Raw genomic sequence first — 17,571 nt, 5'->3', positions numbered from 1 at the left:
TTCGGACACATGAAACATGAGTGTCCTACATATCTCAAGAGCATTGGGAAAAGCAAGGCACTTGCTGCAACTCTAAGTGACACTGAGCCTGAAGATGATTCCGACAATGAGGATGACGGAATCTTAAATACCTTCACTGCCACAGTCAATCCTACTGAAGGGATTGTTGAAGAAATGGATGAAGAAGAAGAACTAGTGGAGTCAAAATTTGAGAAGATGGATGATCAAGATGATATCCATTCAACCTATGAGAAGTTGTATAAGCTCTTTGAAAAGCATGAGAAATTATATAGGCTGGCCACCAAGAAGCTCAGTGATGTGGAACTTGATTGTGAAGAGTTGTCCACAAAGTTTGATGAAGTGAATCAAACTATTGGAGCACTGAGATTTGAAAACAACTTTTTGGCGGAGAAGACCAAGAAGCTTGAAGCAGAGCTGGTTCAAGTAAGAGCTCAACTGGAGAGGACTTCAAGTGCGAAGCTTGATGAGATGCTTAGCAATCAAAAATCTGCTTCAGATCGAACTGGTTTGGGGTATGGTCTTTCTTTCTCCAATACTGCTTCTACTAGCAATATTGTTTTTGTTCCTCTTATTAATAACACTGAAATTGAGAATATTGATGTTAAAACTGAATTAGAGAGTGAGAACTTAGACAAGGGTAAATCTATCTTAGGAGCACCCCCTAAGCAAGATAAGAAAGATGCTAAAAACCCTATGGCCAAGAAGGCTAACTCTCAAAAGTCTAAACAAAAGAAGCAGCATCTCTGTCATCATTGTGGAGCTGCCGGTCATACTAGACCAAATTGCTATAAGTGGTTAGCTACTCAACAAAGCAATGGCATGACAGCATCTGGAAGCCAAAATCAACTTCAATCCTCTCTTGCTCCTCTTAGAGATCTTCTGAAAGCCCTCATGTTCCTTTCGAACTTGAACGGTTTAAATTCTTCCCCCTCACTGCCGATTCAAGGATTCAATCAAAGAAAAGGCTCTTCCAAGGTGTGGAAGAAAAAGGACTTTAAGTGATTTCATCACTTTCTTTTCCCTTCTTGTTTTTCTGTTTGTTACATTGCTTGTGTGTTTTGTTTTTCTGCTGAGTAAGTCTAGTTTTTGCTTTGCTTTGTTAACATGTTTTGTGTGTTTACTTTCAGTTTTGTTTATTTTGTTTTTGAAAAAAAAAATTGAAAAATCAGAAAATACAAAAACAGTGTGTGTTATGTGTACTTTGGTACTTGTGTACCTTGGATGGCCAATGAAACAAAGTTTTCTAAACTTTGTATCTCTTGTAGTTTAGATGAGCATCTCTATGCACAACTAAGCAAGTAAGTTTTGTGGCTCTTGTTTGTGATGAGTAAGATTAGGTTATCTCTTAAAGCTTAACACTCATATCACTCTTTTTGACGGGTAGGACTAGAAAATCCTAAGAGAAAGGCATAAATAACAATCTCACCACTGTTGCCGGCCAATCATAATATGACACCTGTATGCTTCGGCATAGCAAAAGTGCAGTGTCAAAGACATTCGTATGCTTCGGCATAGCAAAAGTGCGATGTCAAATGCTTAACATCTTGGGTATTTCTCTTCTCTCTTTTATATGCCCATGTATGATATGCTAAAATAAAAGAAAACATGCAAAGAAAATAAAAAGCAAAAAGATTAAAAATGCTTTAAATATGGTTGCAAGCGTGTATTTTAGGAGATGTGGGAGTTATAGGATGTACCTCGAAAGTGATAGTCCCCATCAAACAGTTATGATTGTGTGTGAGTTAAAGTTATTTTCTCATATCTCAGATCGTCATAACATGTATACACATATGCAATCTTGCGATATTTTTCACACACAACACGCAATATTCTTTGCTACTTTTGGTACATGTGCAGGTACAATGTGATTTGGCCATCACAAAGGTTTTACATGTGCTAATGTATGCTCACTAAACTGTCATAACTTGTTTTTGAAAAATAAAATTGGTTAGACTCATTTAGTGTGTGTGTGTGTGTGTTTTGGAGGATCCATGTGCTTAAATTTTTGTTGAGAGATGTTTTTGAGAGCTTTATATGTTGAGTGGATCTTTGGTTGAGATGTGTGTTGGATTGCATTCATGTCTGTGTTTTTCCCTTCTCGAAAAACTGATTTTTACTGCTGGCTTGACACCTCCTCGACACCTCCTCGATACCTAGTCATCTGTCGAGGTTCTCAAGCTGTTTCTTATCGCAATCTCGACACCTCTTCGACACCTGATGGATCGATCGAGAAAGTTTCTGTCTCCTCGATAGATTCTCGACACCTGATGGATCGATCGAGATTCACTTGTTGTGTTCGTGTCTTCTTTCTCGACACTTGTCTCAACACCTTGTGGATCGATTGAGAAATCTTCTGTCTCCTCGATACCTCCTCGACACTTGTGCGATCGATCGAGCATCTCTTATCTGAAATTCATCTTGCATCTCGATACCTCTCGATACCTTTAGCTGTCGACGGCAATTTTCTTGATACCTTCCTCGACAGCTTCCTCGATACCTCTCAACACCTCAGCTATCGAGATTTACTGAGGTGCCTATTTAAGGATCTGTCACGATTTCTTTCATTTCTCACTCGATCTCTCTCGATCTCTCCGTGGCTTTTCATCTCCTTTTCACACTTCTCTCACTCAAATCTTCCAACCCACTTGGATCTTGACCATTCCTTGCTTCAATCACTTGGTAAGATCACTTTTCCCTTCCTTTTTCATGCATTGCATGTTTTAAAACCTAGGTTTTGGGATTTTTTTTGAAACTTTTGGGGTTTTTCAAAATTAATGAGTGTTTCTTGAAATTTTGGATTGGGTTTTCACTTAAATGCTTTTAAAATGTCATATATTGCATTTCATGTGCATTATAATGATATTTACATGCATTTAGATGTGTGCTATATGCTGTATGCTAATAGGATTGGATTTGGCTGAGCCCATGATGAAATTTTTGTTTTACATGTCACATGCTCATGCATTCTCATGCATACGTACTTGTTGTTCAATATATTTGTCATATTTAAACTGTTTTGGGAACTTTTCTGAGTGTTTTCCTCTCTCTCCCTCTCATTCTTTTACGTTAGTAGTGTCTGTGGCACCCAAACGTAAATCCACTCCTGCTCGAAACCCTCTGTGTTCTGGAGCTTCTACTTCTTCTGATTCTGCTCCCCTTAACCTTCGGTTCCGTGATGGAGATGCCCATAAGGCATTTTCAGAGAACTTTTCTAGACGAGGTGTTCATTCGGAACTCCAAGTCATTCTGGCGGACTTCGCCGATACTGACCTTCCCTTTGTCATTCACAGTAGGGGATGAGGGTCACTGTGTGACATCCCGGTCACTTGCCCTCTCGTGCTGATACAGGAGTTTTACTACAATGTACATGGGATAGATCGTTCAGTACCTCTCTTTTTCACTTGCGTTCGAGATACGCGCATCCCTGTCACACCGCAGCTAGTTGCGGATGTGCTTAAGGTTCCTAGGATAGAGTTTCCTGACTATCCTTCTTGTGAGCGTCTGAGGACTGTGTCCAAAGATGAGCTCATCTCTACCTTTTGTCAGTGCCCTGCTGATTGGGGTGAGCATCAGTTCACATCATGTAGGTCTTTTGCTAAAGGTCCTAGATTTATCAACATGGTGATGACTTTTGTTCTCCATCCTCTTTCTCATTATAACTCTATCACAGAGCCTCGTGCTCAATTTTTGCTATCACTTCTAGAGTATCTTACCATAGACTTTCCTTCTCACTTCATCCTGTCTATCATAGATGTTTATCTTGATTCGGCGTCCCGTGATAAGCTCATCTTTCCTTCCGCTATCACGAGGATCTTACGCCATTTTTCCATTCCCTTTCTTGTGTCCGACCACTTCACACACATATCTGCCATAGATGCCGCTACCGTAAAACGTAGTGAGACAAAATTCAGATCGAGACAGTCAGATGCCACTCCTCCCTCCCGTTCGGCTCCATCCAGATCAGCTCCATCTACATCTGCTCCTTCTTCCTCTTCGAGCGATGTATCTCTGGGAGATATTATGGTGCAACTGCAGTGCATGGACACTCGCCTTGATACACTCTCTGCTGAGTTGTATCAGGTGAATGTTCGTGTTGTTCGTATTGCACGACGGCAGGCGACCATAGGTGGATTTGCTCCAGAGGCTACTCCTTCACCACCTACTCTAGCAGCTTCAGATTCTGAGGATGATGTTGATGATGATGATGATGATGGGGATGCTAGCTCTGCCGATGAGATGTCTACATGACACTCTACCCTTTGTCACTCGTGACAAAAAAGGGAAGTAGTTTTGGGGTTATGAGAGTAGTCATCTTAGGTAGAGAGTTAGTATAGGACATTTTTGATAGGGAGAATGCTGACTTTTCTGAGGCATGTAGTGAGGCTTTATATGTATCTTTTCTTTTCTTACCTTTTAGATACATTGATTATGTATATGAGGTCCTTTGACCATTTTACATACATTGTACTTATTTTCTATATATGTGGACGTATGTTTCTTTCACCTTTCTCTTCTTATGTTGTTTCTTTTCTATCTTTATACACATGTTCTTTATACTTGTATGCAATCTATTTATTTCTGTTTCATACAAGATGCCTTGATGAGTTTTGTTTAAAGTGTTTCAGGAATACAGGTTGTCAAAGTCTACTTGCCATAAACTCTCTTCTTGCAAAGTTTTTTAAGAGTTTGTGTTAGGATAGATTTTATTGTATTCAAACAAGTGAATATGAGTTGAGTGATTTATGACTTCTCTCATATGCTCATTTGTTTGTTGTGGTTTTGTCACGGATTGTCAAAGGGGGAGATTGTTAGGACATATATGTTTTCACTTGTTAAGAACATATGTCACTTATTTATGTATATTGGCTAATCCTTTGACAAAACGCACTCTACTTGTAATTGGGTAGTTCTAGGTATTTTTAATACTTTAAGAAACAAGGTTTCAAGGTCAAGTGTTGAAGTCATCAAGTTTGTCCAAGAAAAAGCAAGCTGAAGTGCAATTTCATTAAAGCTCGACACCTTCTCGACAGCTACCTCGACACCTGCTATCTGTCGAGATTTAAAATTTCAGATTTCCAATATGATTTTCTTGGGATCCGTGAATATGTTTTTGGACCTTCTTTTCTTCTAACCCTAAACATATAAAAGGATTGTTTTAAGAGCCGTCAAGTGTGACACAAGTTGCAATATCATTGAGCAATCTCTGTTCAAGCAAATTGTGATCAAAAGACGAAGTTCTTGACCTAGTTCATCTTCCTTCAAGAAGTTGCTATGTATTTGCACCATAGGGTTTTGTAACCAAGCATCTTCCTGCTATTCATCATAAAGGATGAACTGAAAAACTTTGCAGCCAACCTTTCTTCCTAAGTTGGTGTTCTGAAGTCGCGTACTGGGATCCACGCATTGGTTAGTCACGTACTTGGGAGCCGTGCATCAAAGGTGGGAACTGTCGCTACAGATCAAGTCCAATTGAGTATTGAGGTAAGGGTTCAACTGTAGGTTGGTAAGGTATTTGGGATTCCTTTACTTGTAACCGCTTGATTTGATAATAGTGGAGTTTCGGGAGTGGTGACCTGAAAATCACCTGGTGGGGTTTTTACTGCGAGATTTTTCCCCATTCGTAAACAAATCACCGTGTTATTTAATTTCCGCTGCATATTTAGTTTTTGGTGATTTGTTTGTGCTTCCACGCAATTGCATGATAAATTGATTAATTAAAAACTTGGCTAATTAATTAATTGGTTTTATCACAAGGGGTCATTCAGTTTGTGGCCTATCAGAAATATCATCACATATCCTAGATTGAAACACAGAAGACTTAAATTTTAATTTATAACAATTAGAATGAATGTAACCACGGACACCACAAAAGCGGCAAACATGAACAAATTTAGGAATATCAGTATTCCTAACAGCAAATTTAGTCTCAGATTTTAGTTTTTGCCTCAACGAAGAACAATTTAGTCTAATATGACCAACAACACCACAAAGGTGACAGGTAGGCACAAAAATAGATTTATTATGCTCTCTAACAGTAGGTTTAGACTTAGATTTAGAAACTTCAGCATCTATATCAAAACTTTTACCTTTGTCTAACCTAGTAAAATAAGTCTTTTCTTTATTATTTCTCTTGAAATGAGGGATATAAACTTTCTCAATTTTAGGGTTAAGAGAAACACAAACACTTTTGTTATCAACAGCAGGCTTGGTTTTAGTCAAATTTTCAATTTTAACTTTAGATTCAAGTAACTCTTGTTCCAAGCTTTTCATCTTCTCATTTTGAGAGGAAATTTGATTTCTCCAAAATTCATTCTTTTTATTAGATTCATCTAATCTAACAATCAATTCCTCTTTTTCAAGATTAGCCAATTTTAACTCTTCCTTGAATTTCTTAGAAATTTTCAAAGATTTACATAATTCCTTACGAAAAGTTTCACAAACATCAATAAAATCAACAGAAGCATTAGCAAAAACATGATCAGAAAGACACTTCAAATTATCCATGATAACAAGGATCAAGGATCAGCTCTTAGATCAAAAGATCTAAAACAAAAGAGCTACCCGCTCTGATACCACATGTTAAGTTTTTAGATCCCTTAAAACACAACAATTGAATTAACCCAGTTTATTAGCCAAGTGATTAACTTAGTCAAATTATGCAAATTTAGGTTAACACAATCAAATAATCATATCAAGATATAAAACAGCAGAAATATAAAGAACACAAAGATATGATCACCCAGGAAAACCAAACCGGTAAAAAACTTAGGGAAGATTTAACCTAGCGATCCTCAAGGTAAACTTGAATCCACTATATGAAAGAATCGAAGTTCGTACAAAAGGACTTACAAGCACCCACGCTCGACTTCCTAATGCTACCCATCAGTAGAACTTACTGATATGACCACGTGCAAGCTCCGAATCCACAGACTCCTTCTTTCTTGGATTCTCCAATCAAGTACAAGCACTCCTGTTGCGTTTCTTTAAGCTCAAATGGCAGCAACTAAGTTGATCATCAAGGTGTTGATAATATCTCTACCTTGAAAACCCTAAGTTTATGTGAAGGAAAACTCCTTAAGGATCTCACAAGAGATTTACACAAACCGCAAAATATGATCAACAATACAACTAGAGCAACTAGGACTGCACTCCAAAACGTGGCTAGGGTTTTCTTTAAATACTAGGAGAATTAGATATGAAATCCTAATCCTTAATGGGCTTGGGCTGAGTTGGAAATTCTGCAGAAAAAAACATTTTGCCTGATATTCAATCGATCGAGTCTAAGCTTCGATTGATCGAGCCAGGCCGAAAGTCACTAATACTTTCTGCAGCCATTCGATTCCAACTTTACATAAACGCACAACTTTGAGCAAGCCTAAACAAGACCAAACAACTTGTTTTGATCATGGTTTGCCAACATTACACATTAAAGTTCTAAATACATCAAATCCTAAGGCTTTAGAACCTAACACTTTTTGTAATCACTCGATTCCAATTTTACAATTAAACACACTTTGAGCAAGCCTAGACCTAGACTTTATGTTTTGATCATGGTTTGCCAATATATTACAAATTGAAGTTCTAATACATTAGTTCCTAAAGTCTTAAACCTAACATAATTGGTAACATATGAATTTATAAAGATTGTGTAACAAAATTTGTGACATCCTTAAAATCTCCAGACACTTATTTATATGTTGTTGAAGTGACATCAATCATATTTCTTTTCACATTATTTTTTGAGCTTTGGTTATTAAATTAAAACTAACTTTAGAGTTTTTCTAATGAATTTTTTCCCTTTTTATTTTACTTGTAACTAATTAGTAATATATAATAAATTGAACTTCAGCAGTGTCTAGTAATGGCTTTCTAGCACAAGACATATATATTGAGAACAATGCTGGAGCAAAGAAACATCAAGCAGTTGCCTTGAGAGTAAATGTGGACTTTGTAGCATTGTACAGGTGTTCCATAATTGGTTATGAGGATACATTGTATGTCCATTCCTTTCGACAATTCTACCGAGAGTGTGACATAATGAGCACTATAGATTTCATATTTGGGAATGCAACAGTTGTATTTCAAGGGTGTAACATTATTTCTAGAATACTAACCCCATGCCAATTCACAGTTATCATAGCACAGTCGCGTGATAGCCCAAATGAGGACACTGGAATCTCCATCTAGAATTGTTCAATTGTTGCTGAAAAGGATTTGCAGCCTAATTCTATCAGAGTGAAAAGCTACCTAGGAAGGCCATGGAGGGAGTACTCTCGGACAGTTTACCTAGAATCCTACATTGCCAACTTTATTGACCCAACTGGGTGGAAGCAGGGGCCCAATAATGATGATGAAGTATCAAAAACTTTGTATTATGGGGAGTATGACAATGATGGGCCTGGCTCATCAACAGATGGTAGAGTTTCTTGGCCAGGGCATCAAATAATGGATACTAAAAATGCATATAATTTCACTGTGTCAAAGTTCATTAATAATGGTGATGAATGGTTGGATCTCACTTCATTTCCTTACAATGATGGATTTAAACTTTAATCTAGTATAAAGAGGCTTTAAATAAGTGGAATTATCTTTTTTCTTTTCTTCTTATTTTTTTCTCTATTTTGTTTCGATCTTATGGCCAAAATAATTTTACTTCCTTAAAGTTATCTAATTAGATCGTGTTTTAGGTCATTCTAATACATATAATGGTGATTTACCTATCAAAAGTCTTGTGACTCAAAGGCAATTGATTAAACCATGCTACTAGTAAGTTGGCTGGCAATCTTAGAAGCCCTTTTCCTTATAATAAGTTCAATTTCCCTTATCTAATTGCTGATGTTTGTAGGGATGATTGTTCTTCTTTTGTTTCGTAGTTTTCTTTTACTTAAATGAAGTTTCAGTTTATCTGCACACAAAAAAAGAAAAGAAAAGAAAGATTATTTCAAGTAAAAATAATAATAATAATAATAATAATGATATTAACTTTTGAACACTAAAATTGTCTTTTGGATAGATAATCGTCTTTAAAAAAAAAATAGCATTAACACTAAACAATTTTTAAAACAGTAGTTTGCCAAATTTATTATTAAAAATGCTATCGGTTTGTATTTTTTTATTATTACCAGGGGGGGGGGGGGTGGGGGGAGAATAATAATGTTTTTTCTCATAGAACCTTCTCTTTTACCAGTTTTATGCTAGGATGTATAGACATTTTATTGGGAGTGTTGTATTCGTGTCGTATTTGTGTCATAATGATGTCTAATATGCTATATTATATTATAATTTTTCAAAATTTGCTTGTGTTGCCGTTTTATACCCATACCCCTACCTATACATGTATCCAAGTTCATGCATCCCAAGTTCTTGTCTTGATTAATTGTTCAATTTACTGACATAATTTGTTATTATTCTTGCATAATAATAAAAGTAATGACTATAATAAATTTATATAAAATAATATTGCTTCAAGTGGTGTATGAGTTTCAATTATCTCAACTAATAAAATCTTCTTGTCAATAAGTTAAAATTCTATCGTATTGATGATACATACACAATTTTTGAAGAGAAAAGAAGTACTTGGAGCAAAAAAAGCAAAAAGAATTATGGCTTGATACATAGTAAGAAACAAAAAATAAACTATGGATTTGTTTGGATTTTACTGAAAAAATCTTGACCTCTAAGAACTAATTGAGATACAACTTAGATTAAAATCCTCTCATATGTTTATTGGAAATAATTACAGCTATTTAAATACAAGCAAAGCAGTGTCTAATCCAAACCAAACTAATTGCCTGCCTAACGTTTACATCCATGCATGACTCCACAAAATACTCGGACTCCCTAATACACTGAGAGTACGTTTGGTATATTGAATGTAGATTATATTAGGAATAATAATTTTTATTATTGAGAATAGAAGACATTGTAATAGAATAACTATTACTATTCATAAGTTTGGTTGTTACATATGGAAAACTTGTAAAAGATAATGTATAAGGAAACTTTATATTTTTGGAAATATATTAATTTTAAAACCTATTATATATACTAAGGAATAGCTATTACATCCATTTTAAAGAAGAATAACTATTCTTCAATTTAAAGAATAGTTATTCCAATGTAATAACTAATCCACGTAATAAAGATGTAACCAAATGACTGAATTGATATTACATATGAATAACTATTCAATTGCAAGAACTATTACAACGTACCAAACGTACCCTTAAGGTTACAATTAAATAGCAAATACAAATAACATCTTGCTAAAAGTTTAGAACACGGCTTAACTCTATTGCTCCAATGCATTAGAGCCGTTACAATACAAATATGTTTTACATCCACTACTATGCATTTCAACAGGTATTTTGATGGATCCACAATCCCAAATTCATGAACTTATTTTTTCTTAAAAAAGAAAAAAAAAAAATCAAACATGTTCTTATCATGTATAAAAAAAAAAATTAAAATTGTTTTCTCTTAATTCGCAGACTATTTTTTTCTTTCCTTTCTTTTGTTAAATCGCAGAGTGGTTAGTTGTTCGTCAAAATTATCATGTAAATGAATCAGTAGTAGGGGGTGCTCATAACTCATAAGTCAGTTGGGTCAGATAAAAAGAAGACGGGTCTTCTTAAAAAGGCTATTAAATACACGTCATAAAAGAATCTAAACATGTGAGAGTTTGGCAGATGTTGGGACATAAACTTTATTTGCTAATTGGCTTGTCTGTCACGTTCTTTCACAATTTCAAGTTTTGTGTACAAAAAGGAAAAATCCTATTCCCGTAAAGAGGAAACGACATAGAAAAAATATATATATTTGCCAAAAGTTGTAGAAAAATTGTGTACTTAGATTTTCTAAAAATAAATAAACACTATTGGAGGAGGAATAATAAGGATGCCTTCATTCTCTCTTTTCTTTTTTTTTTTTTCTTTTTTTTTAATTTATAATTTGATAGTTGGGGTGGGATTAATTGAATTATAAGGCTCTTGGTAAACAGTATTTAAAGTATTTGATTATTTAAAAAATGGAGTCATAGGAGCCATAATTGTGACAAAAAAAACCTACCTTTTTTGTAACAAGTAGTGGCTAGACTCTCATTAATTATCAAGATAGTTTATTTTCAAATATAAACTTATGACCAAAATGGCAAGGGACTTCATAATTGTTAGGATAAGTTTAGATAAAACACTCCATTACTTAAGTTTCAAAAAATTTAAAATTCTAATTCAAACAAAAATTCTGTTATTAAAGTTTCAAATAATTTAAATGTAAATTTAATATTTATAATTATATATATATATATATTTTAAATTATATATCATACTTTGTGCTTAATATAGTGAAACTTACACACTATACACCTTGCTTGCACCAAGTGGCTTACTATCTACGTAAGAATTGCATGATGTAAATTAAATGTGTTTTTTACATGTGATGTTTAACTTTTCTTAACATATTTTATAGCTTTTACATTCTTGTCATTCAAAAACCTTTTATTATTCAATATTCTCACACTTCAATTTCTCTTCTTTAAAACTCTTCCTTATAAAAGCGTATCCTAATAATAATAAAAATTATCTTCCTTAATAAAGAGCTTTATAATATGAAGTTATTAGAATTTTAATTAATCTTATGGTTATAATTTTCTTATTAAGTTAAATTTCTATATATTTGATAGGTACAAACTTCTAATTAATTTCAAGCCACTTAAATACTACAATTTATATGTGTATCTAATATTATGTTTGTGGGGCCCGTGGGCCTGACAGCCATAGCCCATCGCGTAGTAGGCCCAAGGCCAGCGCCGAGGAAGACTGACCAGCCAAGGCTAAGTTGGGGAAAGCCTCTTTTTTGGCCCACGCCGAGGACTTCTTCGGCCTCGGCATACTAAGGATAATTTTTTGGAGGGGACAAGCCCAGAGCAAGCTGTCACATTCACACTTAATGTATTCACCTAACCCCTCTGGCCGCATTAATGGGGATATAACCCCCTTAGCAGGGTAACGTTGATCAGAGTGAACCACTTGAGTACTGATAAGACCTCTGATGGGACGGACGGCCAGAAGAGAGGCGAATGGATGATCAACAGATGGAAGAAGGAGATAGGAAGATGAAGACTATATAACAAAAGCAAGTAAAGTAAAAAAACTGGGGGGGAAAGAATGGGAAGAAAAGGGGCTCCTCGGCCATGGGCCGAGGAGCATCCCCCCAGTTGTAAATAAATTCTAAGTATTTTCTTTTATAAAAAAGAGTTGATGTTTGATGAACGACGGCCAGTGCCTAAACCTTGAACCCACTCTCTATAAATTTATTGTTTGGGCTTGTTGGGCTGAAAAAAACCATTCATACTCAGGGTCAAATCCAAACTGAGTCCTTACAATGTTTTTTTTTTTTTTTTTAAATTTTAAATAACTTCATATTAGTAGATGGTTAAATAAATGAAATAAAATGGCAATTGCATGAAATTGAGAGAATTTAATTCAGTAATGTCCAATTCCAATACTATGACATATGAAAAGATGCTTGTTTATTTGTTTATTTTTATTTTTTCATTTAATAAATCCCAATAAATTTATAAGGGGAAAGGAACAGTGGATCAGTTGACTCAGTTTAGACAGAGACATATAAACACGAAGAATCCCACTTGTATTTGTCTTCAAAAGAAGAATACTCTATACCATGTCCTGAAGAATATCTTTTAAAGGGGCTCCAAATGGAGCAGAAATAGACAATAATATATAAATAAACAAAAAGCGACAGGCCCGATTGATCTTTACAAGCCTACATCCCGTGAAAGGGGAAAAAAAAAAAAAAAAGGATTCCATTGTCATTTTTTTTTTTTTTATGAATAAAAAAATGAGTAGGTGGCAACCAATGTGGAAATTCAACTTGTGAAATTCAACCTGTGGTGTGACTATAGTAATACTCTGCTTGTTGGGTCTGGGGTCTTATTGGAGTGCAAAAAGACCATAGTGAGCCATAACTTTTCAACCCCACGAGAGACTAATAAACCTTGAGTTGCTAAGATAGGTAACCCAAATGAATCCATATTCGAATTCAAACATTGAACCTCACAGTTAGGATATTTTGTGCATCATCCAAAACTACTTGACCACACCTCGGTGGTTATTGTCATTATTATTACCTCAAAGTCTGTGTAATCTAATTTATGAATTATGTTAGGGACATAACTTTTTGTACAATTTTATGCCACAACTCGTCATATGACGAGTTGTGATTGGTAAGAGTGTGTTAGTGGACTATGTGGGGACACATCCTTACTAATCATAACTCACCATGTTGTGAGTTGTAGCACAAAATTGTACCAAAAGTTGTGGCCCTAGCATAATTACCAATTCATTAATTTAAGTTTAACTTTGAGTGGGTATCAGCAATTAGAGGCCTTTTAAGTACTCTGTCGGTCTTCACTTAGTTTGTCTCAGCAAACTGCTTTCATGGCTAATGGCTTCCTTCATTATTCTGAAACTTTTTTTGCTCCTCTCTGCAATTAGCTTGTCAAGAACATGGGCTCTCAACTCTTCTTCTTCTTCTTCCGCAACTTCTCTGCAATATTCCCAATCTTTGTCGTCCATAAAATCTATCTGCAAAACCACACCATACCCAGATGTCTGTTTTGACTCATTGAAGCTCTCCATCGGTATCTCAATTAATATCAATCCAAACATCATCACCTACCTCCTTCAAACACTCAAAAGCGCAATATCCGAGTCTGAAAACCTTTCCAATCTGTTCTTGGATGCTGGACGCCACTCAAATATCATCGAAAAACAAAGAGGAACCCTCCAGGACTGCAAAGAAGTCCATCAAATCACCTTATCTGCTTTACAAAGATCAGTGTCCCGAATCCATGATGCACCCAATAATAAACAGAAACTAGCCGATGCAAGAGCTTACCTTAGCGCAGCACTCACAAACAAGAACACATGCTTGGAAGGCCTGGATTCAGCTTCGGGTCCTTTGAAGCCAAATCTACTGAATTCCATACATGACACTTACAAGCACGTATCAGTCGGACTCGGATATTGAAGAGTGAATACGACCATGTCCTAACTGTGGCTACTGATGGAACTGGAAATTTCACTACTATCACTGATGCTATCAATTTTGCTCCAAACAATAGCTATAATGAGAGAACATTTATCTATGTCAAACAAGGGGTTTATGAGGAAAATGTGGAAATCCCAGATTACAAGCCCAACATTGTTCTGCTCGGAGATGGAGCTGACGTCACTCTCATTACTGGTAACAGAAGTGTGGGCGATGGCTGGACCACTTTCAGTTCTGCAACTCTTGGTATGTTTAGCTAATTAATTCAATTGCTTGCATGCGTGCGTGCCTCTGTTTTACTTTTATATGTCTAGGCGCGGTTTGGATAGCTGAAACGCAGCGCATTTTGCGTTTGCCTTTCAGCGTTTGTTTTTGTTTTTGTTTTTTTTTTTTTAGCGCATGGACATTGCATTTAGCTTATTAAAAGTAATTTATACTGTTCATGCACGTGGATTATGCTGTGCAAGAAAGATTATACACTGTTCACGCATTGTTTACGGGACCCACAACTATTTTATTAAAAAAAATTAAAAATAGGTCTAAGGGTATTATTTATACATTTAAAAATTATTTTGCTACAGTATTTTCAGTTTTTAGCAAAATAAGCTGTATCCAAACGGACTAATATTTTTCGTCCTTCCCTCACGCCTTTGAATGTTAATTTAGTCTTTTTAATTTGGGGGATTTTTAATCTTGTAAATTCTAAGGCATAATACATAAACCAGAATAGATAGTCATGAAGTAGCCTTTTATTATTAATTATTTTTTAGGGCTATATATGTTTTAATTTGTTGCGGGTAGATTGAAGTAATTAAGTGATATAAAGGATATTATAAATTTTACTACATGTGTATTAGAAAGTAGAGATGTCGGTGATCATAAAAAATAAGTAATATTTTAATAATTTTACAAATTTTATTATATAACCTTTACTAGTTGAAATGACAATAATTTTTTTTTTAGGAAACAATAATACTTATTAGAACACTGAACACATACAAAAATACTAATATTAGTGTTTTAAACCGGGTTTATAATACATTACATAACTAAAGTACGACTACAAAAAGACCTAACTTCTGTAGTTGTAAACTAGGATTATAAATAGCGGATACTAGACACACGCACTAATGTGGGATAAACATCCCTTTTTTTTTTAGTAAACAGTAATACTTATTAGAACACACACAAAAATAGTAATATTAGTATTTTAAACCGAGTTTATAATACATTATATAACTAGAATATAACTACAAAAGGACTTAACTTTTGTAGTTGTAGATTGGAGTTATAAACAGTGGACACTAAACACACACTACTAATGTGAGATAAACATCCCTTTTTTTTTTTAAGTAAACAGTAATACTTATTAGAACACACACGAAAATAGTAATATTAGTGCTTTGAACCGGGTTTATAATACATTACATAATTAGAGTACAATAACAAAAGGACCTAATTTTTATAGTTGTAGACTAGGGTTATAAATAACGGATACTAGATACATAACCAATGTGGGATAAACATCTCTATTTTTTTTTAAATAAACAATAATACTTATTAGAATACACACCAAAATAGTAATATTAGTGTTTTAAACCAAGTTTATAACATAACCGAAGTACAACTACAAGAGGACCTAACTTTTGATTGATATGTTTCACAAACATAATAAATGAATGTCTTATTTGTATTTTGTGATCGGTGACTCATTAATTTATAAATGTAATATAACAAAATTTATAGTATTCTTAACATCACTTAAAAAATAATTTAAAATTTTCTTTTTATATGTTTTGAAGTGGTTCACTCATATTCCCAATTTGTAAGCTTTTTTTTCTAAAAAGTCTAAAATTAGTACTAACTTTAGAAAATTTCTAATATAAATTGAATGTCAGCGGTATCTGGCGATGGCTTTCTAGCACGAGACATATCTGTTGAGAATAAAGCTGGAGCAAAGAAATACCAAGCGGTTGCCTTAAGAATAAATGCAGATTTGGTTGCATTGTACAGGTGCTCCATTAGTGGTTTCCAAGATACATTGTATGTTCATTCCTTTCGACAATTCTACCGAGAGTGTGACATATCAGGGACTATAGATTTTATATTTGGGAATGCTGCAGTGGTATTTCAAGGATGTAACATTGTGTCTAGGATGCCAATGCATGGCCAATTCACGGTTATCACAGCACAGTCTCGTGACACACTGGATGAAAACACTGGAATCTCCTTTCAGAATTGTTCAATTTTGGCTACAAATGATTTATACTCTAGTAGTGTCAAAAGCTACCTAGGAAGGCCATGGAGGGTGTACTCTCAAACAGTCTACTTAGAGTCCTACATTGACAACTTCATTGACCCAACTGGGTGGACACAATGGGCTAGTGATGATGATCAAGGATTAGATACTTTGTATTATGGAGAATATGATAATTATGGGCCTGGCTCATCAACAGATGATAGAGTTACATGGCTAGGGTACCATGTGATGGATATTTCTGATGCATATAATTTTACAGTGTCAGAGTTCATTACTGGTGATGAATGGTTGGATTCCACTTCATTTCCTTACAATGATGGGATTTAAGTTTGATCTAGTATAAGGAGGCTTTTAACTAAATGGATTTGTCTCTTTTTCTGTCTTTTCTTTTCTTTTCTTTTCTTTTTTCTCTAGTTTTGTGCAGATGGAATGGCCAAAATAATTTTACATCCTCAAAGATAGCTAATTATATTCTATAGTAGGTAATTCAAATGCATATAATGGTAATTTATCTATGAAGAGCAAGGTAACTTAGAGGCATTATATAGTTCTCTCATGAATCTTTTTCAAAGGTAATACTTTCTACCCCAAGCCTTAATTCTCTCCATTTTCTTATCCAATTTATTTAATATGAGGGTTGGGATTATAGATCAAGATCCTCTACAGTTCTTAGGGAACCTTTCTTTAGGGGTATATTGCCTAGAGAGAAAAGTGGGGTAATTTTTTTTTTTGGGGGTGGGGGGGACGACGGGGGAATTGTTTTCTCCCTGGGCCCAAGTTTTGGGAGGCTTTGTTTCTCCTCAAACTGGGGAGAAAGTTGGCTTAGATGAAAAATTACCCATGTGCCCCTCTCCCCCACCCATTCACGTTGCTTTACCTTCTTTTTTTTCCCTAAACTTCAATGTTCTATTTTTATTTACGTTGTTTTTTTCCTTAAAAAATATTATCGTTTTTATGTGATAGGGGCATGAAAGTAAATTATACAAACATCATTTTTTTCCTCTTATTTTTTTCTTAACCAAACAAAAGAATTTTCTATTTATTGTGAAATTTTAAAGTACTCACAAGTGTACGAATTATGCAAAAATATAGTTTGACAAGAACAAAGTCAAACCCACAAGGACTTGTATGAACGTCAGAAAATTGATTAAACCTTAACCAAATTAATCATAATCTAGTTTAATTTTAAAATTGGTTGTTTTTAAATTAAATAATCTAAG

The 17,571-nt window shown here is 34.7% G+C and overlaps 1 protein-coding gene and 1 pseudogene across 1 annotated transcript; both read left to right on the top strand.

Moving 5' to 3' along the window:
• Positions 1-8,574, top strand: part of LOC112004692 (probable pectinesterase/pectinesterase inhibitor 12) — a 23,471-nt pseudogene extending 14,897 nt beyond the window's left edge.
• Positions 8,575-13,457: 4,883 nt separating this feature from the next.
• On the top strand, positions 13,458-16,732 carry LOC111987251 (probable pectinesterase/pectinesterase inhibitor 12). The gene is given in 3 exon segments (XM_024018948.2): positions 13,458-14,070; positions 14,073-14,337; positions 15,990-16,732. Coding segments are annotated over 3 exon segments (1,539 nt in total). The 5' UTR covers positions 13,458-13,485; the 3' UTR covers positions 16,679-16,732.
• The last annotated feature ends 839 nt before the right edge of the window (positions 16,733-17,571 follow it).

This window comes from Quercus suber, unplaced genomic scaffold, assembly GCF_002906115.3.
Source record: "Quercus suber isolate HL8 unplaced genomic scaffold, Cork oak 2.0 scaffold_183, whole genome shotgun sequence".
In the NCBI taxonomy this organism is placed as follows: Eukaryota; Viridiplantae; Streptophyta; class Magnoliopsida; order Fagales; family Fagaceae; genus Quercus; species Quercus suber.
This window is presented reverse-complemented; position numbering and strand designations above follow the sequence as displayed.